A 21722-nucleotide genomic window follows, 5' to 3' on the forward strand; every position below is an offset into this window, starting at 1 on the left:
GTGTAGATAATAAAAAATAAAATCACTGACTGATTTCTGCCTCTCTCCTGTCTAGACAACGGCTACTACTTCCCCTATAGCAAGCGTTACCGGGGGAAGCGGGACAGTGCCGTCAGCGTGATAAAGGGGAACGAGGCGGGTGGCAAGAGTCACAGGAGGAAGGACCCCGTTCTGCTGCTGCCCTGGTGGAAGGAAATCCTCGGCACCATCGTCTTCTGCATCGCCGCCACCACCTACATCGTCCGCAAATTCTTCCACCCTCCTGCTCCTGTGGCCTACGTGCGGGTAAGACCGCCGGCTGCAGCATGAACACTACACCAACTCTCCGTGCTGTGGAGTGTGTGTTCAAACACTGCACACAGTCTGGTGTCTGAAGATCCTTTTTAAAAGTCTTAAAATGTCTTAAATTCAGTTTGATCAACATTAAAAGTCATTAATTTGTCTTAAATTTGAATTTATGAGGGCTTAATTTCCATCTAAACATGTTGGGGAAATTTCATTTATCCATCATTTCATTTCTTGTCGTCGAAATTAGTCAAGCTCGTCTGCGTGGAAGTCAACATTTCTGCTGTTACAAAACTCTAAACTTACCTCTAAACCTAATACTTTCTTTATACTGACGTGCTGCACTTAGCCCATTTTATATTTACTCCCACACACACAAACCACATTATTCACTTCAGCAACTGTAGAGAGAAATCCACAAAAATCCTTGCACTTACCTGTCCCAACTTCTGTGTGAAAACAAACAAAAAGGTCCTGTTTAGATTGATTATCAGCAGCAGCTGCTGTGTGTTCCAGAAATTAGTTTTAAATTTGGGTACAATTTGTCTTCAAAAGGTATTTAGCATTAAATTTAAATCTCTGATACCTGCACTTTTTTTAATGTTAGTGTTCAGTGCTTTACTGTGTTGCTGATTTTATAGTTTTATTACATGGTCTACTCCTATGGAAGAAAAGTGCTAATTTCGTAATTAGCCAATAACTGACAATAAATATTGGACCCAATACAGATATTGATTTTTAAAGCTGGTATTGGTCTACACAAGTTGTCTGCTGATACATCAGTCCATCCCTAGTTGACATGTTGGGACAACGTTCCCAACAGCAGACAACAAAATGAGTCCCACGGTCAATAACCCAAAGTGTCCTGGGAACTGTCACTGCATTCATGCTAAGGCAGCTCTTGTGCTTTTTTTGTTATCATTCATTCTGTTTGCATATTTTTGCTCTCCTTTATATTATTCCTGATTGTGTGCACAGGTAGTGCAGTTGGAGATATTTATCCACATTCAGAAACAGCTATTTGCTGCCATTCACCAAATGCTATGCAAAGATTTTCCAGACATTTTTCTAATTTATTATCGTTACATTCTGAGTATTTTCACTTCATTATGCTCTGTTGTCAATCACCTGACAGCCACAGGAGGAAAAGGAAGTGTCTGCCAGGAAATAATTCCTCAGAACATGATCACCTTACAGACTCAGCTGTCACTTCCAAGTCTTTTACATTTAGAGGTTGTTCTCCAGGGGAGCATGTTCTTTCAAACTGGGTTTGACACCATGAAGTCTGCATTTAAAAATCAAGGAGTAGCATTCATTGGAGTCTAGGTATTGAAATGTAAAGTAAAAGTAGGTAATGTTGAATTGGATGTATGGGAAATCCAAATGACATCAATATTCCCCTTTTGTAAAGGAGTTGCTTCAACACAGAAACTTCTTGTCTCAGAACAGTTTCTCTACATTTTCTACCCTGTGTCACATACATGTCTCCTGTGGCTCCAGAGAGCTGTCCAGCTGTGTTCCCTAAGAACTTACCCAGCATGCCACAGCAACTAGGTCTATTTTAGTCACAGTTGGTCAATTACAATTAGTCAAGGTTTTATATAATATAATACACACATTATATTTTTTTTCCCTTCTCTGCCCCATCTCTCAAAGCAACGGAAGGAGTCGGAGACACAGTGCCAGACAGACAGCAAGTATGACCTTGAGGTTGTCGAATCCAAAGAGTCGGTTGCCATGGAGACCCGCTCCAGTGAATATGTGTCCAGGTACATCATTAACATGCTGTGAAACTAAGGTACAATACCTCGGTGTGACTTGAGAAGAGCTGCAGGCAGCGCTCACCCCTGTGCTTGATTTTGTTATCCGTGCACATGAAAGTCGCCTGTGAGTCTCACTCTTTTAAGGTGTAGCTACAGATTCGGCACTGTTACCATGGTGACCACTGGTCTTCCAGGCTGCCTGGATAGGACAAGGCAGAGATGGGAGATATGAGTCGTAGTATTGTATGATTGGATAACTCAGCTGTTTGCTGTCAAATGAAAATGACCTTGCCCCCCCAGGCCCCACCCTGCTTTTCGCTGCCCAGCCCAGTAGCATCTGCCACAGGGCAGAGGTATCACTTTACATCACTGTCAGCACATTGCTGAAATGTTTTGTGTGTGTGTGTTTATTATGTGACCACATTTATATAACCAGCTGCCCTAATTATGGGCTGCCACTGACCTCCGAGTCTGATTGATAGAATTTGCATGTGTGTATTCATGAGCAGAATAGTTGTTGTTCATTCCACCCAAACACAAATCAAAGATCTGCATGAGACTTTTTTTGTCCTTTCCAAAGTAATCACTTAGACATTCTCTGCTTCGGATCCACCCTAAAATTACAAATATACCACACACACCCTCCCGCCTTCCTTTAAAGTCAGTGCCATAATCCATGGGAATTGCTTGGCAGGAGAATTTTCCCTAAATAAAACTGGTGGCTGTTGGAGCAGCTGAGGCAGGCATGAGTCAGGATCATTAGGTGGACGTCCTGCATCGCATGCGCCCACACGTTTCCTGATAAAACAACCTTCAGGCCCCCTGGGGAGCGGGGATGCTTGGACTGGGTGTGAGATCCTGCAAATAGATCTAGAGATCAGCGGTATCTGACTTCTTTGAGTAGGATTACTGATTAGAGCAGCACACTTTATGGTTTCATCTACTCAGCACAGTGACGGATGGTTTCTAACATTCACCTGCCACTCTGAGTCTTTCAAATGTGTAAATATGATCTATAGAATGAAGGTGAACCTCTGGCTGATTTTTTTTTTTTGTTAACTGCCACAGCCAAACTTAAACATTTGTCTGGCAGCTGGCATTAATTCCTATCTCGAGAAACCTCCTTAATCTTTCCACCTTGACTTATAAGGCTTCTTAGTCTTAGAAATTTTGAAAGGGTGCAGGTGATAACATACTTCTCACAGCGAGCTCCCCCCTCGGCTCACTGAGAGCAGAGTGGACCGTGCTCCTTCTTTTGATGAAGACTATAAATGTGTCTCTCTCCCAGGTACCTGACTGACTTTGAGCCGGTGCAGTGCCTGGGCCGCGGGGGGTTCGGCGTTGTGTTTGAAGCCCGCAACAAAGTGGACGACTGCAACTATGCCATCAAGAGAATTCGCCTGCCCAACAGGTACAGCCTCTCACCAGTCACACCACAGATTTGCTGCAGGCTACGAACTCTTTTGTAGTGCTTTTTTTTCTTTTATGTGACCGCGAGGGATGGGGAAATTATTTTATTTTTTTCAACTTTGTAGTGCAGAGACAATTAGATAATTACTTAATACTTTTGATAATCAGTAATTGTGTCATTTAAGTAATAATCCCAAACACATAATGATTCCAGCTTCACTAAGAGATCACTAAGATGTTAAGATGGTCTGACTTCTCTTCCTTTACATTATTATGATTTTTTTGGCCGCTAGTCAGGCTAAGGAAGACATTTGAAGGCATCACTCTGAGCTCTGCTAACATCCCATGAGCATTTCTCGTTACTTTTGACACTTTTTATACAAAATGATTAATGGATTAATTGGAAAAAGAGTTAATCAACAGTGAAAATAATCATTTGTTTAGCAGCCCCATTAATTTTACAGTTAGTCTAGCGGTTAATCAACAGTTGACAGAAAAGTCTAAAAACAAAGCACAAAAAAAAAAAAAAATCCCCCCTAAAAATATAAATTGTTAATCTTATTTATATCGACGAGCCATGACTATTTTGTGTTCAGCTCTGGCAACTCTGCATCAAATTTCAGTTCATTCCCATTATTTACTAGAACATCACCCAGTGGATAAGTGACTAGTCATTCATCCTCATCATTATTCATTCTCATGTCTTGTATTTGTGTGGAAGCTCTTGTTGAGCCCTTGGCCTGTCAAGGCAGGTTTCATCTCACTTTCATCACGGTCAACTGGGGCACTGGAACTTCTTGGGAATTTTAACACGGAAAACGTTTGCCATAGGAAGGTTATACTTATAATCAATAAATAATGAATCAGGGGTGTTAAGAGGGACACATAAAAGCAGGAAATTGAAAAAAAGTGGTATTTCATTAGAAATTAATTGGAGTTGAATGTCCAGACCATCAAATCTGAATTATACTAAGAAAATGCACAGATCAAATTGCAGAGTGTGTTAGTGCCAGTCTAGAAATGATTGAACTGAACATAAATTGAAGCCTGAAGCCTCATTTTCTTCCTCTCCATCTGCAGGGAGCTGGCCCGTGAGAAGGTGATGCGGGAAGTGAAGGCCCTGGCCAAGCTGGAGCACCCGGGGATTATCCGCTACTTCAACGCCTGGCAGGAGAGCCCCCCTGAGGGCTGGCAGGAGGAGATGGACCAGAGGTGGCTCAAAGATGCCAGGTAAGCCAGCGCTCTTAAACTTGTAATCCCGTGCAGCTCAGCAGGCAGAGCATGGCACTACCACGGGCCGCTTTAGGGGGCATTCGTCCAGTGGAGCCACCTAGGCTGAGAAATTGTCTCCACACACTGAGCGGAAATAGCTGCACACTCCAGGTTGTGACATTTATTTGACCACACACTTTTAAACACAGAGCTCTCTTCTCACCCTAAAAGCGATGTTGAAATGTCAGTGATTAAATTTTAATAAGCCAACACCAAGTGTATTTGGAGCAGTTTATTTTATCCGCGGCGTGTCTACCCTTTTTAGTTTAGCTCATTTGGACAGATGAGAACAATGACATTCTAAGTTGGATAGCACTAAATAATGGGTGTTTGATTAATTCTTTTTTTTTTTAATCACCTGAAAATTTGGGTCCTGCTCCTCTCCAAGTGAATTGCAGTGTGTTTCATTAGGAGTAAGAGCGTAATCCAAACCAGCTACAGGAAACAGTGAGAAACAAGTCCATCATGCTGAGCTAAACTTACTGCAACTGGAATCGGATTTATTTTGACTCCCTCTTGCCATTAAAATCTCCATCATGACAGGTTGACAGGTCACCAGAACTCTGCCCGGTAAACAAGCTGCTTGTCAGTCATGTGACTTGTGTTTGCAAGCCCTGGCCCGCTTGTATTTGGTCAGTGTGAACCTGAACAAACCGCAGAATACAACCAAGCAAACTTTTCTCTCGTGGGTCAGAGCAAAGAAAGTAAACTTCAGGGACGTGATGGGAATTTAGGGATTGCAGCGTGAATTCAACCTTTTTCAGCCTCCTGTCTTTTATTTATTTAGTGACTTTTAAACAATTGAATGTCTCCAGTTGTTTGGAGTTAGTTATTATTAATCATAGTACAAGTGTTTGGTTGTCCAGGTGAGATTGGCAGCAATAGTGCTCTTTTCTCTCTGTCAGCACCACCGACTGGCCTTTGAGTTTCCCCGACCCGATGGAGGTGCTGTCAGTCAAAGTGCCAGTGTCCAGCTCCGTGTCTCCCGTCTCCGGGCCTGGAGGCGACGGCCTGGAGGCGTCGGTGGACGAGCGGGTGCTGCTCAGCGGCGTCTCCAGTGGGGCCGCGGACTTCGGCGCGGGCGACGCGGTGCTGTCCTTCCACCCTCTGCTCGGCCACGACAGCCTGATGTCGGAGCGGGACAGCCAGGCCGACCCCGAGGCGTCCGACACCCCCCACTCCTTCGAGCTGTGCCCCCCTCGCGGCCCCAGCGACTGCACCTCCTCCTCCTTCGACATCGTGTTCGAGGACTCGGGCTGCGACCGCGACGCCGACGCAGACACAGACTCGGTGTCCGGTGCGGTCGGTGCCAGCTCGTCGACGGAGAAGGCCACTTCCTCCTCCTCGCACACCAGAGGGCCGGAAAATGTCCCACCCTGCTCCTCCACTCCCCCCCGGCCCACCTCCCTCACCCTGACTCTCCATCCCACTCCTCCAGCTCAGCGGCCGCAGCCTTCACCCAAGGTCAGTCAGCCAGTCATTCAATTTAAACATTATTACTACTTCTCCTTTTTTTTCCCCCCAAATGCTCAGCTCTGATTGGCCAGCACAGGTAAGCTGAAGTCTGTTATTTCTGAATAACAGACCAATCACATCAATCTGCTGTCAAGTCCACTTGATGTTATTGATGTGTAAATCACATTAACACACGACACCTTTGCCAAGAACATGCCACTCACGGGCTGCTACAGACAGGCCTGCTGGACGTTTTTTTTTTTTTTTTTTTTTTTTTTTTTTTTGGGCAGACGCTTGTAAATTCCTTTAGTTTGTAATAAAATCATTTAAGAATATTTTGTGTCAAATCACAAATGCCTTTGCTAAGTATTTGTGTAATTAATAGGAATGAGAGTGTTGATTCATTTTCTTGCGGGTTATTTTGTGATAATGACTGACTTGTTACCACTGTAGCTACAGTATTACTGATTGTTTTTAGCCTAGATATACATCATATAGTTTAAATATAGCTTTTTAGATGTCCCATACTTCATTTTGATTGTATTATCATTTATAGTCGAAAGTGTGAACGTTAAGTGTGTTTGTTTTGATGTGTAATCACTTTGGCAGTTTTTTCCTTTGCTCTCTTTTCATGTTGAATCCATCATGTAGACATTATGGATCAGCAACTTGAAAAAGCCTTGCCAGAGATCCAGTGTAATGCTGTTATGTCTTTTTTTTTTAAAAGTTGAGAAACATAAGACAACTCATTACTGCTGTTTGTTGCTGTTCAGTTCAGTAAAAATAAAGAAAACAATGAAAACATATGCTGAAGAAGTTGCAGTGGGCCATGAGACAGCTACCACTTGGGGAAAACAGTGACACCTGCTGTTTCAAAAAGAGCATTGACGTGAAAGTAAATATTAGGAAAAAATACCTCTAGTTACAAAGTTGATTCTTTACAGCAGTGGTTCTCAACCTGAGGTGTAAAATGATTTAGGATTAAAAAAAACAACAACAACAACAACACTAAAATCCAAATTATCTGTATTTATGTAGTACTGAGTAGGAAAACTTGAGCTTATGTCTGGTCTGTTGACAATAATATTAAGTTTATCATATTTTTCCCCCCGTCTCCAGGTGTACCTGTACATCCAGATGCAGCTCTGTCGGAAGGAGAACCTGAAGGACTGGATGGGCCAGCGCTGCCTCCCCGAGCAGAGGGAGCACAGCCAGTGTCTGGACATCTTCCTCCAGATCGCCGAGGCTGTCGACTTCCTGCACAGCAAGGGACTCATGCACCGGGACCTCAAGGTGCGCGCACACACACACACACACACACACACACACACACACACACACACAGATACATACCTGCTCTCCTCTGTAAACTTGTTGCTCTTTGTTGTTGGCACATCTGCAGTGATTCATGCATTTCATATTGACAGAGGGAAAGAAACTGTCATTTTTGATATTAATGCCAAACACCATCCCAATTTTGCACTTTTGACCGCAGCCTCGGTTAGGAAAGCTGATTCAGGATCACTGATCATGTTGTCTGTCTTAATCATCATGACCCGGAAGATTTTTATGCACAATCAAACCGGTCTTACCGGACGAACTCTCCTGTTGGGTCTACAGTTAAACTGAAAATCAGCTCTTCATTAATTAAATCACTGTAGGTTTGCCATTTTTGCCTGCTGCAAAATTCTAAGTAACACAACAACAAATGAAAAAAAAAACAAAAAAAACCAGTAGAGATTGAGACAATAACAGCAGAGAGTGAGCTATCGAGGAATAAGACTTGCAAGTGTTCACTAGTTTCTTTTAAACCTTTTCTCTTTTGGAAATATTTTATGTGTGTTTTTTTTTTCCAATTTATACTGTTTTTATTCCAATTTGTCTGATGGTATTCTTTTTTTTTTTTTACTTCCCCTATCATGATATGATATGAATCATTATTCATTTTGTCCCTATTTATTTGATCCTATTCGTTTAATTGTCTTTGTTTCCTCTATGCTCGTGTCCTTTGGCCTTACTCTCATTTTATCTTCTCTGTCTGGTTTTTACATTGTTAAGAAAAGTGCTATGTAAATAAAGTTTGCTATTGTATTCATTAAATGCTTTTTTTTTTTTTTTTTTTTTTTTAATAACTATGCCTGCCAGCCTCTGAAATTTAAGTCTTGAGGAGTCTGCAGATTACCAAGGCAACATTAACCTTTGAAATGGTTATCTCTTGCTGCAAAAGAGCAAAGTTGCCAAGTTCTTAATTGGTGCTAATGTCAACAGTGTCATGAATAAGTAACGCCTCTGCTCTGCCGGTGGATGTTACCTAACCTGTCGTCATCTGTCCCCCAGCCCTCCAACATCTTCTTCACCATGGACGACGTGGTGAAGGTGGGAGACTTCGGCCTGGTGACGGCCATGGACCAGGAGGAGGACGAGGACGAGCCCAGCGCCCTGACGCCCGTCCCGGCTCTGACCCGGCACACCGGCCAGGTCGGCACCAAGCTCTACATGAGCCCCGAGCAGGTGAGAGAGCTTCATACTGACACAGAAAACACAGAACCCGGTTTTCATTTGGTTCACATCGGCATTGCAGTTTGTTCCAGTCCTTACCGTTTTATTTTTAATGCAAACTACAAAATATAGTTAGTGACCTATCCTGTAGTCAGATCTGTTGTCAACCTGGTTATTATTATTCTCAGATAATTTTGTTGTCAAGAACAAGGTGATATGAGTATTTAAAATGCATCAAAATGAATTGTATTGATCAGCAGTGAGTTTAAGTCTACTAGCTGCTTGGCAGGTGGCAGGTAAATTTCATTTCCTCCCTTTTTCAGTTGCGAATTGTTATTTCTCACTCCGTTGTTTGCATTATTTGTCGCGGCAGCTGTCCGGGAACTCGTACTCGCACAAAGTGGACATCTACTCTCTGGGTCTGATCCTGTTCGAGCTGCTCTGTCCCTTCAGGACTCAGATGGAGAGAGTGAGGGTGAGTCCGCCAAAACACAGACACACGACTAAAACGTGCTCCCAGGTTTTAGTTTTACCTCATTTGTTTCTCTTCCTTTCATTTGATTCCCACAGGTGACTTTGTTCTATATAAATTACCTTGCTACTCGCCTTTGGAAACAGTCAAAACATCATTATTATTATTATTATTATAGTTATTTTAGGCCATGTTTCTGTTTTTATCCAGCTGTTTATCATATTATAATAGCAGTCATTTAGTGCAACACACTCAAAAGCGTGAAAGCGGTTTTCAGAACAGCAAATTAAAAACAAGAAAACATGACATCATTAGTAAACGTGAAAGGCAGTGTAAACAAAGCAAGGAAGATGAAAGCAGAGGCTTATGAAGAGAGGTCAAGGATGATTAATGAAACATCATTACATAAAAACATGTTTATTAGAGTGGATTCTGAGACATAATTTAAAAGATGCAAAGTCTGGGAGCCCTGATGGGGAAAGAACAGGTCACCTCTTGTTTTAATGGAGACTTTGGAAGAGCTAATAAAGACTTACTGAGCCATTAACTAATGTTAGATTAAAGAAAAAGTGATATGATCTCATCTTTTGGCTGCAGGAAGAAATCTAAATGATGGATTTTGTATAAGCTGCTGACCAGGGAGGGGCTTTTTTTTTTTTTTTTTTTTTTAACTGAGGCTGCTTTTCTGTCTTGTCTATTATCTCTGTGATCATTTGTTTTGTGCAAAGTGCTTTTTAATTCTACTGGGTAAGCTGCCCCAACAGTCTGTATTGTCACTTTAAATGGCAGTTTTTTATCAATTAGTGACTAACGCTGATAAAATCACAGCCACACAGCCGCTGTTTTTATCAGGCAGCGATTAGGCAGGAAATCTTTTGTCTCCGTAACAAAAGGCCTGATTAATTATTAGCGCTGTTCCACTGAAAGGTGTTTACATCCTCTCTTCCAGACGCTGACGGAGGTGAGAGCGCTGCAGTTCCCCGAGGTTTTCTCCAGGAACAACGCTCAGGAGGTGAGTGGCCCTCTGCCGCCACCTAGTGGACGTGAGGGGGAACTGCCTCCCCGCCGAAATGAGTTTAATCAGCTGTTTCCACTGAGAGCCGCTGACAGGACAGGAACAGAACGGGACCCATGCACAGCTGGGACTACTTACCTGTTGTCTGTTCTCTGTCACAGATTAACAGTTACCTGTTTACACTTGTAGTGTGGGGCATAATCCACCGGCTGACTCAAACTCTGAGCTAATCTGATCCCACCGAGTTACGTGTGGACTACCTTGTAGGCAGCATCAGTGGAATACCAAGTTATGTAGTTTTCTACAGTTTAATCGCTGTCAGTTGAATAGGTTTATTAACAAATCATCCTTAAATTAATTTATTATGAGGTTTGTATGCAAAATTTCTGTCCGTAATCCCATCTAAATCAAATAATCCTTCATCAGTCAAAATGATTTTTGTGTTTGCCTACTTTAGTAACGTTTCTGGTTCACAGTTTTGACAGTTTCATATCAGCCAGTCTCAGTTCTTTGTTTACAAGTTTTTTTTTAGTAATCAGATTAACATAATCCCATAACATAATCTGTGATTCTCCACCCCGGTAAATACCCTCGTCCTTTTATCCCAGTAGCCCACTTCACTAGCTGTGTGTGTGTGTGTGTGTCTGTGTGTGTGTGTGCTCGCATGCACCTGCCAGCTTGTTGTTCTATTTTAAGATATAAGTTTAAGTGTGAGTGTTTTACAGTGAGTGTGTGTGTGTGTATGTGGCTGCACGTGTTATATTCCAGTTTATGGTGTGTGTGTGTGTGTGTGTGTGTGTGTGTGTGTGTGTGTGCACTGGTTATGCTAATTTATTGAAGCACTAAGTAAAAATAATAGCTGACTAACTAGTGATGCACAGCTTGCATTATTTTTATTTTCTGATATTTATTAATTTATTTATTTTTGTCGATCATGATTCCTGATTATTCCAACAAATATCTGACATTCTAGTGCTTAAAGATTTGTCACACTGAAACAAAACATCGACCTTTTCCAAATTTCCAATATTTGTATGCACAGTGAACAAATATATAGTCCTCACAAATAAGTGTAACATTTTTTTTCTTTTTTGAACCTGATAAAGGCCCTGTTTGGAAAATTTTGGTAAAAAAAGGGGGGAAAACTGGTGCAGTCAAATAATTTTTGGAAAAAAAAAAAAAAAAAATCCACTTCTGGTAACTGGCCGATTAATGGGTGCATCCATAATGTTAACAGTGGCATTAATATTGCATGGCACTCTTCTGAGAGGAAGAAACATCATCCCTGTCTATTTCCCTCTCTCCTCTCGTGTGTGTGTGTGTGTGTGTGTGTGTGTGTGTGTGTGTGTGTGTGTGTGTGTGTGTGTGTGTGTGTGTGTGCAGCTGGGCATGGTGCGCAGCATGCTGTCTCGGTGCCCCAGCGAGCGTCCCGAGGCGGCGGAGATCACAGAGACCCCCCTCTTCCAGGAGCTGGAGCTGCCTTGCCGCCTGGCCCTGAGGCAGCGCTCCCGCACCTACAGCGCCTCGTCCATGAACCGCCCGTCCCGCCAGACCTCAGCCACCTGAAGACCCAGTGACGCAATACCTGTCCCCGTCCTCCCCCCCGTCCCGTCGTCCCCGCCTGGTCTACTGTCTGAGAGAAGCCACTCAGCCCCCTGCCGTCACTTACTGCCTCAATCTGAATCACTTTAAACTCCAAGTAGAATAAATGTGCAGGAATCTGTGTCGATGCAGCGAGACAAATCCCTGCACATTTCTGTCTCTTGGCAAACGCACATTCTCTTACATTTTCACACACCAGTATGCTGCCCAAATGTCCCAGTTTAGACACACTTGCAAGTGGAAGAAACATTTTGAAAGCGACAGCCGTTCCCTAATGCTCACAACCAGACTTGGCTCAAACGTTACCTGCCAATAATTCTCAGCACGAGTTTGAATCGGTTCTAGATGGGCGGGTGTTTGCCGCATCAGGTCAGTTCACTGTGCAGAAAAAAAAAAGCTGCCATTCACTGAAGTCACTACCAAACGCTTGCCTGTGATTGTCTTAACTTTCTCCTCGCTCCGATATGGCAAATCCGCCCACCTGAAAATGCTGTGAATTGTTTGAAATATGATTTGATCCAGGTCTGGTTACAAAACGCTGCTTGCTCCTGTCATTCAGCCAGTGTTTGCTCACCCACGCTACACCTCAGGTATCAAAACCAAGAGGACACTCCAAAGGGGCCTTTGACGCTTGACCATCCTATCGACTAGTGACTCGTACTCTCTGGTACCAGCACTAAACGGTGTTCTGCACCCAATATGCCTGATTTGGGAGACCAAAAAGACCGTCTTTTTTCCTATGTGTTTTTTTAAATAAGAAAGAGAGGGTGATGTATTGCCTAGAGCAAGGTTTATGAATACAGCTCATCAGATATGATTTGCCTTTAGATCGGGGACCCTGGTCTCCCTGTGAATGAATGCCGAGCCGCTGGCTCTTGTCTTTTCTGCATGTATCTGATAGGAAACTGAAGGGGGTGAGTGTGAGTCACTTAACAATCAGTGCTTGGATGCAGTTTTTCTGTGTAAACACACACAGAGACTCTGACTGAGGTGCTCAATAATTTTCCCACACCTCCCCTTCGCTTTCTGTACATAAATGAAGGAGGAAAAAAAACAAACTTTCTTATATCTTTTTATTTGTTAATTCAAACTTTGATCAATCCTGTACATAATATAAGGCGCCATTGCTTTGTAAATGGCTTTGTCATGAGGCTGCTGTATGATAGTGTGATATACTGTGGGGGAGGGAACAAGGAGGAGACGATAGCTGCAAATTATTGATAGCTGAATGTTCACATCAGAGACCAGAGTTGTTGCAGATTATTCTCAGTGTTTGTTTTAACATGCGTGGGGTGAACTGGGTCGGGTTTTGTCCCAGAGGACGCGAAGAGTGACATTTTAAAGTCAGTTTAGTGAGCTTTTCTGAAACTGACAGATTTTTTTTTTACCGGACTCTCTCTGAACTGTCCTGATGTGATGAAACCCCACCCAGCCGCTGCTCCGAGTGAAGCACGACAAGCACAAAGAATCATATGCAAATACTGTTGAAGCCAGGTCTGCACCTCTCGCATTATGAAAGAAAAGTGGCATTTACTTGAGGAGGTGTTGCTGTTTTGTCCCCTCTGTTTGGGTAGAGGGACCTGGACCTGACTGGTGTACATGTTGGTCATGTGATCCACACAAGCGTCGTTTTATCCCCTGGATGTACAGACGGGGTTCTGGGAGAGTCACATGACCTGTCTGTATCTACACACACACACACACACACACACTCTTCTCACAAACACTGCTAATTGTAATGTGCTTACAATGATTGTACTTTTTTCTAAGGATCCTTTTTTCGATAAGAGCAGTTTTGGATTATTCTGCAGGGTTTTTTGATTACTGTAAGGTCTCGACTGTGTCTCACACAGGAAGTCAACCCAACGTTCATCTGTTCATCCACTCATCCCACTGTAGATGAGTCATTCATGTTGTGAAATGATCAGCCCTCTCTTCTGAGTTTAAAACAGACTGCACTCCCACTATGATAACGATGGAAGCTGAAGAGTTTTGTTCCAAAATGATTCAAATTGACAGCCCTTACAGAATGATTGACGACACAAAATTAGAACAAATTCTGGTATTTTGTAAAGGACAGAAAGCAACTTCAGTCCTTGCTTTACACTTTTGCAGATGATACTTTTTTTTTAATTGACTGAGATTTCCAGTGTAATAATTTTTCCTAAAGGGGATTGATAAAATTTTGATACTGATCTGTACAGTTTTGTCTTTTCCATATATTTTATGGAAAGCAATTATTGGCTTAACTGTAGTATGATGACTTTCTTATGAGCGATTTGGAGTGGGAAAGCAGGCCAATCTTCACTCACATAACCTCAGTAATTAACTGGATTAGTTATTAAGACTGAACACAGCGTTATGGAAAATAGTGTGTTTCCTGGATTTAACACTCTAGAAATATTCCTCCGTTTCACTCAGACCAAGAAAAGTGATTATGCTTTTGTTCATGCATCATTTAATTGTTTGTCCTCCTCCCGCCCCTGTTGTGGAGAAGCTCCCCGGGAGTAGTTCAGTTGACAGTGCAGACTCCTGACCTCTGACGCCTCTCCCTTAACGTGTAGTTGCGTGTGTTCTCGTGCACAAACCCCCGTTCTCTGTCCACGTTGAAATTGTAAATATGTTTATTTGTTTTATTTATGTTCATTTGTGATCAATCCTTTTTGGGTTGGTAATATTATGAATGCACTTCATGCCATGGAGTGCGTTGGAATATGATGACTTCTTACAAGTCTAAATTTAATAAACTGTTCTATAACATTTGTACAGTTGTGTGTGCTTGGTGTGCAGTCTGTGGGTGGATGTTGGGCGGCGGGGACAATTTTCATATTGAAGAATCTGCAGAATTTGTGGGTTTCACACGGTCATGCATTCATTCTGTTGACTCTGGACGACCTCAATCAAGCACAACCAGGGATGAAGTGAGACATGAAAAAATGGGTAATTTATGACCTTCACTACTAATGGGGGGGAAAAAAAGTTTGAACAATCAGAAAATCACCTTTTTCACCTGGAAAAATACCACAATTCAGGCTAAATTGAAGAGTTTATTCACTAATTCCCTGCACAGAGTCAGTAAACACCAGTACACCCCCTGTTGTAAAAATAAGATAACAATTATGATGGGTCAAGGGACAAACGAAGCACTGCATTTTTAATGGTAACTCTAATTAAAAGGAAATACAGCAATCCCATACAAACCTCAGAGTGATGCCATTCAGACATCTCAGCTCATTACGAGGTCAGCACAGGTTCATATAGGAATATTAAGACGTACAATGAAAAATCCATTACTGAGACCCAGAGATGAGCTTTACATCAATATGAAAATAAAATATAACTGTTTCCGTCCTGGTGTAGGGAATAAAAATACCATGAAATTATGCGAGATGTTCATAAACTTACTTTTGAGTAGCACTGGCGCACTTTAAGAATGCATAAATATTCGATTACATTAGAAAATCACAGGTAAATTTCATTATTTTCACGCTTTCTCTTTAAATGTGCAAAGATAAAACATAAGTAATGTATAAATATATTTTTAAAATATCTACAATTTTTTTTTTTTTTTTTTTTTTTTTTAAATATCTTCACAGTTGTTACGTTTTCTGTTTTATCTGTTTTCATGTTTTATCAGTATGTTGGCATAATATTCAATTTCTTGAAGCCCCTCTAAAAAAAAAAAAAAAAAAAAAAAAAAAAAAAAGGAAATAAAGGGGTTATTCGATTTTCCCGTTTGAAATTATGTGATTTTTCCATGGAAAATTCAGTAAAGATAAGAGTAATTCTTAGTGGTTAAATATGAGTAGAACATTCATAAACAGCATTAACGGTCGCCGAGACGTTCAAGCGCCGTAGTAATTTTTAAGCCCTCCGCGCCTCGTCCAACCGTCGCTGCGCAATTCCGCTGGCCCGATGTCACTTCCGGATGTCAATATGCGGCTCGGTGCGGCGGTGGGAACCACAGCTAACCACCGGAAAGATGTAAACCAAGTATATGACTAAGCCGTGTCACAACAAAGAGAGCAGACGCTATTTGCCAGAGATAAGACGTTTTCCTTCCGACCAGCGGCGGGACTACACCGGCGGTTACCGCGTCGGGTCGCTCTCCCAAAGCAGCGGAGCGACTGCCGTAAGCAGCCATCTTTTGTGCGAGAATGGACGGGGCGACACGGCGGGCCTGCTCGGTCCTTGGCCGGAGCCGGAGCCTGAGCCGCGGTCTCACGGAGCTCAGCCCCCGCGGCTCGATGCTGAAAACGGCGCTGCTGCTGTCGGTCATCGGGCTGCTGTCCGGGCTGCCCGGCTTCACCGAGGCGAAGGAATGCGACAAACCCTGCATGAACGGGCAATGCAACACCGCTACTGGCAGCTGTGTGTGCTTCCCCGGCTGGGTTGGGGACCAATGCCAGCACTGCGGAGGGCGATTCAGGTACGGTAAACACACACGGAGCAGAATAAAGCTGCTTTTATCAATGAGATTTGGTTGGTGTCCAGTGGCCGTCTGCCTCCGCTGTGCCAGCATCGTCGCTCATTCAGAGTGCAGATTGTCAGTCCAGAGATGCGGAGCGCAGCGCACAACCTGAGGCAGATACTACTACTACTACTACTGGCATAATTGTGAATTTAACGCATGTTTGCCTCCACCCAAATGCGGGCATGTTTTAATAATATGGGATATCCTGCTTGCACTGCGTGGATGTGGCTGTGGGTGATGCCTGCTGTTGGATTTAATCAAGATCGGGCCTTTGTCCCCACGCTGTCCAGTAATCCAGCTACTGAAACCACCTTTTTCCTTGGAAGTTGCATCATTCCAGCCTCACACATAATGATATCATTGTTGATTTGAAGTGACTTGTTCAAACTGGGTGATGCCACTGTTTGGGCCGGGGTGTCACTCAAACCCCTCCATGCATGGCTCTTCTATCTACTTTTTTTTTTTTTTTTTTTTCACTTTTGGTGCCCTCATTGTGGCCTGATCAGGTGTTAGGCTGTGCTTCCTGCAGCAAATCGGGCTGCATCAGGAGGACACATGGTGACTCTTGGTGGTTGGTGGTTTCTGTGAAGGACGCGCCGGCTGTGCCCTCTCCGCCGAGGAGCTACAGAGGTGCTGGTTTCCGGAGAGCTCAGCAGGGTACGCTGCGTGGTTCTGTCAAGCCCTGCAGGTGGGACGGTTTTGTTTCGCATGGATCCACAGGACGGTCTGAGATCCGGTGGATGTCAGTGCTCTCTCTGACCCAGAGGAGTGGACTCTGTTTGAGCCTCGGGAGTTGTCAGATAAATGTAAAAGCTCAGGGAAAGCCCCGTGCACAAATATGATTAAAAAACACCTTGTCCTGTTTACAGTCGAGACGTTTAAAAGTGCTAGAGATCTTAATTCACTGAAACATCTGACAGGTGGGAGGGAGGAAGGTGGCCACTTGTTAAAACCAGTAACACACTCGCTCTCAGCCGCCCCCCTTTCCTCCCACGTCCAGGCCAGGTTTCAGTGTAGCCGCTCACCTTAGTTAAATACCACAAGGGGCAGTGACACTAGATTATACTGTGGACTGGCAAATGCAGTGTGATAGGCATAAAACATCTATCAAGGAGAACATTCACACTGTTTACTGCATGTTGTGCTTTTTTTTGTTCCTGTTAACCTCTGATTTCACATCACTGCAGTTCGGGTCGGTGAGTTTTCTAGTGTAGAAATTGTGCTTTAACACTCAGGGCAGCTCAATTTAGATCAAATCAATGATGATTGCTCTATTGGCCAGTTTACACAACAGAGCCCCCTCTGCCCAAATACCTCCTAGAGGCACAAACTCTGTCTTTCAAACACTGAAGCCTTTCACTACAGAAACTACTTTTCTCATGACTCAGATTGGGTCTCACCTTATGACATTCGCTTGATGAATGAGTCATCTTTGAGCCCAAAGTGAGAATCTAATATCTCCACTTTCCTTCTCTTTTTGTTTGTTTAGCAGGCTGATCTTGTTCCGAGATTGTGATGAGCTAGCACATCTGCACCGCTAAAAGTCCATCAGGCCCTACCCTGCAGCCAGACCTCGGCTAACTGTTTTTTAGGAGATCCAGGGCGTTTCGTCCTTTATTTATTCAACACTCTGCCTCATGCTGTCTCAGCTCGGTGCTGGCTGGCCTGCCAGCCAGGTCATAAAGCAGAGCGGGCGGGCCGGCCGCGTTGTGCAGCGTCAGAAATCGTCCGCGGTTGAAGAGGGGGAAGCGGGAAGTGTTTACAGCCCCTTTGAAGCACATTAGCACGGCCAATTACTGACCTTATCTGAAAAGGTAGAATGGAGGCTGGAATGCTCTTTGGCTTCTGATGTTTCACATAGGCAGGGTTGAGTGCTCTTTGGATGAAATGGGTTGTCTTAGTTGTGGTTTAAAAAAAAAAGAAAAAAGAAAGAGGGAAAGAAAGTGCAGGCACTCCAGAAGCAGCTGAAACAGCCTGCATCGCTGTGGGACTCGTCACCAGCCACGCGGTGGTAAATTCTGTCTGGAGCTGGTGAGTTTGTCTTTCCTGCCAGCCACTTTGGAAGGTAACACAACATCATTTAATGCTCTTGTTGTATTCTAAAAGCCTGTCGTTCTTGAAAAATGGGAAAATAGCACCCAATCTTTTCATCTGTCTGCGCTATCAGGGAAGTTGCGGTGCAGGCTGTCCGGCAGAGGAGTGGCTGTCTGACCCCCCGCCTCACCCTCAACATCACCAGTAACACAGCAGGGACTTAACCTGCAGGGTTTATAGCGGGACTTGGTAAAAATATCAATTTAACGATTAATCAGTCCAATCTTGACTATTAAAATTCCTGGGAGTCTTTTAACCTGTGGCTTTTTTCAGCGGATGTGTGGCAGCGCGTCTCCCGTCCTGCTGACTGAACTGTTAGCCTTCGGAAACTGAGACGACCAAATTACACATTTTGAACTAATGAACAAACAATGGAAGGAGTCGGGCTGAACTTAGATCATTTCATGGCACCTGCAATACCACTGAGTATCGAAAAATGCCTCGGCACTGAAATTTGACAACAAATTTTAATGCCTATGGAGATCTGATACTAAAGATCTAATAATATGATCTAGTAAAGGGAGGAAAACCACTATGCCCCACCAAGAGACATTATAAAACTGATGCATAATGAGATTTTTATATTTTTTCTATATCTTTTGAAAGACCCGGTGTCGAAGTCACGGTATCGGCACTGGTAGCTATTGCAAATTTCTGAACGATAACCAGCTCCAGGAAGAAACTCCCTTCTCTAAAGTCAGCAAAGCATCAAGCAGATGTTGTGAGGCATTTTAAATTTAAAAACCATCATGGTAAAGAAGAGTGGGGCAAACCAAAGCTAAAATATCCCAAACTGAAATGAATCAGAAGCTTGTGAATCAGAATTAAACAGAATCAGGAAATCAGTGCCAGCTCCCAGCCCCGGTTTATAGACACATTCCTGTTACAGCTGTAGATATTCGACTTACTCCACCCCGTCTGACTAATTGTCATCCGATGGAGTGCTGAACCCGACACTCTGTGATCCCAAATTTGCCCGAAGTCAGAGCGGTGATGTTTTGTTTGGCGGTCAAAGGCCTGGTAGTTTTTTGGGCCGATTCTGTGGTCCGAGGCCGTGTTTAGCATACAGACAATGCCACCATACAAGGCGGGCTGAATGCTGGGCTAAAAAGCAGCTTTCTCTTGCAGGGTCGCACTCTGCCAAGGAGTGCCAAGATGGAGTCACGGCTAGCCATGAGGGCCAGGGGACATGTGCTGGACCCGGGGGGGGAGAGAAAAGAACAGATCGGTGTGTTTTGTTGTGGTTTTACGGCTCTTCCCTTTTGTCTGGGACGGTCTCAGGAGTGGCTGTGGTGCCGCGGAGCTGAAAGGGTGGAGCGGTGCGCTCAGACAGCTGGAGGTGGGGACAGTCTTCTTTGTTGGCTTGCTGGCACAAAGACTCCCAAAGACACAAGACAGTTTGTTTTTGAGTGGGACGGAGCTGCTGCCAAGATTGGTTTGTTTTTTAGTGGGATGGCGATATGGGCCGGGTTTCTTTGCAGAGTGAGGGGTGGGGTGGGGGGGGGGTGGCTGAATAAAGGCCTTGTGTGTGCCACTTACACCCAGTGGAAGCCTGTCCCACTCTGACGCACACGCACACACACACACCCAGCCCCAACCCGGGCTCTCATCGTTTCATATCATAGTTCATGTTTAACGCTGTGTCCAGTGATGACTCGACTGAGTTCCTGCTCATCGCTGATGGGTATTAAGCGAAAGGTCATGCTGTTACACTGTCGCCAATGTAGATTTATGAATTCATTTTCTCTTTCGCGCGGATGACGGTCGCCCGGTGCCGGCTTGCCGTTTCCTCCGCCGCCCGGGCGGGTCACCAGAGCTCGTTTGGAGGTCCTGCTGGGCTAGTAAAAAAAAAAAAAAAAAAAAAGTTACAGCCGCCAGTAAATTTTGGGAATAATCAGCCACTGAGGCCTGTGGACAAAAGGGAATTTTAGTGTTGAGGTGATTCATTTGAATTATCAAATAGGTTAATCGGCAAAATTGTGTGTGTTTAGATCCTCAGTTTTTCTTGCTTTTTTCCATTAATATCATAAATTGAATACTTTGGGTGTTTTTGGATGCTGGTCAGACTAAGAAAGCGATATGAAGACATCACCATGGGCGCGGCTAATGTCCCATGAGCATTTGACACTTTAAACTGATTAATCGATAAATAACAAAGTGATGGATTAATCAACAGTGAAAATAATCATTAGCTGGAGACTGAGGCTGGTTAGTTTCCTCATCAGGAACGTACCGGGCGTCATCGGGTGTTTAGGGTCTGTCAAAATCAGATACCCACATTTAGGTGAATCAGGTTGGACTTTTTCACATCTTTTTTGTTTTAAGTCATTAACAAAAAACGCCCGCGCTGATCCTGAGGCCCTCTGTTGAACCACCATGTTGGTTTTGAAGGCTGCCCTCCTGGAAACGCCCGGGACGCCCCAGAGACTGCAGCCTCGCAGAGGGACCGGCCTGGCAACCCTCCGCAGAGACTGAACATCCTCAGTGCTGCTTTTTTTTTTTTTGTGTGTGTGTGTGTGTGTGTTTGTTTTCATCTCCCCAGCTGACTTTAAGCTTGATTATAGCTGAGGTAGAGCGATCTCTCCCAGAGCTGGAGATCGCTAACGTTTGGGAAGGTTTTTTTTGTGACAAACACAGGATTTTGCAGCCCGGCGGTCCCAAATGAAAGCGAGAGGGGACTGTTTGAAACTTTTGATGCTTTAATACCCAGAAATCCTGCAGGATGACCGCCGTAAACTGCACACAGAGGAAGACATTCAGAGCTGCCCGCTGCCGTTTGGAGTTCACTCTTAAATTTTGATTCATCTCTTCCTGTGGGTGGAAAAGTGACCATATCCAATGCTAGAATTTGGGCAAACTGGGTGAATCTGGAGGGTGTGTAGTCGCAGGGATATCGCACTCTCAAATGCAACCCAACTTAAGACCAGTGCATTTTTGCCAAGTGCAAGGGAATATCAAAAAAACAAGCCGGGGTGAAGCGAAAAATGAGCAAAAATGTGGAAAATGAACCGGTGACAGAATGCGAGGGACTCGTGTCTTTGCCTTTTGTTGGTTCACGGCCAGCTCTGCTAGGTCCAGAGGTCTCCTTCATGGCTGCTGCTGAATAACTAACCATTTTATGTTAACCTGTCTCTTGGCACAGCCGTGTTGAAAAAAAAAAAAAGAGAGCAAGCTGCACATTTGCTCTCAACAATGGTAACAAATGGCATTGGGTGGACAGCAGGGCCTCTTTTGTGTCGTGTTTTCCTGTTTCTTTGTGTTTTTATTTTGCTGCATTGTTTCATTCTGTGATTTTTTTTTTTTTTTTTTGTTTAGCTGGTTGGCTTGCTCTGTGGAAACTCCTCAGAGACCCGCTTGTGATGAAAGGCTAAAGGATTAAAT

The 21722-nt window shown here is 43.8% G+C and overlaps 2 protein-coding genes across 2 annotated transcripts in view; both read left to right on the forward strand.

Moving 5' to 3' along the window:
• The window catches only part of eif2ak3 (eukaryotic translation initiation factor 2-alpha kinase 3), a 43503-nt gene extending 28964 nt beyond the window's left edge, over nucleotides 1-14539 (forward strand). Inside the window, exons 9-18 of the mRNA XM_030044787.1 lie at nucleotides 56-285; nucleotides 1942-2054; nucleotides 3337-3459; nucleotides 4539-4688; nucleotides 5636-6194; nucleotides 7305-7478; nucleotides 8523-8696; nucleotides 9058-9159; nucleotides 10106-10168; nucleotides 11555-14539. Coding sequence (XP_029900647.1) covers nucleotides 56-285; nucleotides 1942-2054; nucleotides 3337-3459; nucleotides 4539-4688; nucleotides 5636-6194; nucleotides 7305-7478; nucleotides 8523-8696; nucleotides 9058-9159; nucleotides 10106-10168; nucleotides 11555-11737 — 1871 coding nt within the window. The 3' untranslated portion in view covers nucleotides 11738-14539. The remainder of the gene's footprint in view (nucleotides 1-55; nucleotides 286-1941; nucleotides 2055-3336; nucleotides 3460-4538; nucleotides 4689-5635; nucleotides 6195-7304; nucleotides 7479-8522; nucleotides 8697-9057; nucleotides 9160-10105; nucleotides 10169-11554) is intronic.
• Nucleotides 14540-15705: 1166 nt separating this feature from the next.
• atrn (attractin) overlaps nucleotides 15706-21722 on the forward strand; it is a 156547-nt gene continuing 150530 nt past the window's right edge. Inside the window, exon 1 of the mRNA XM_030044786.1 lies at nucleotides 15706-16202. Within this exon, the coding sequence (XP_029900646.1) occupies nucleotides 15931-16202 (272 nt within the window). The 5' untranslated portion in view covers nucleotides 15706-15930. The remainder of the gene's footprint in view (nucleotides 16203-21722) is intronic.

The sequence above is a fragment of the Myripristis murdjan genome, chromosome 22 (assembly GCF_902150065.1).
Source record: "Myripristis murdjan chromosome 22, fMyrMur1.1, whole genome shotgun sequence".
NCBI lineage: Eukaryota > Metazoa > Chordata > Actinopteri > Holocentriformes > Holocentridae > Myripristis > Myripristis murdjan.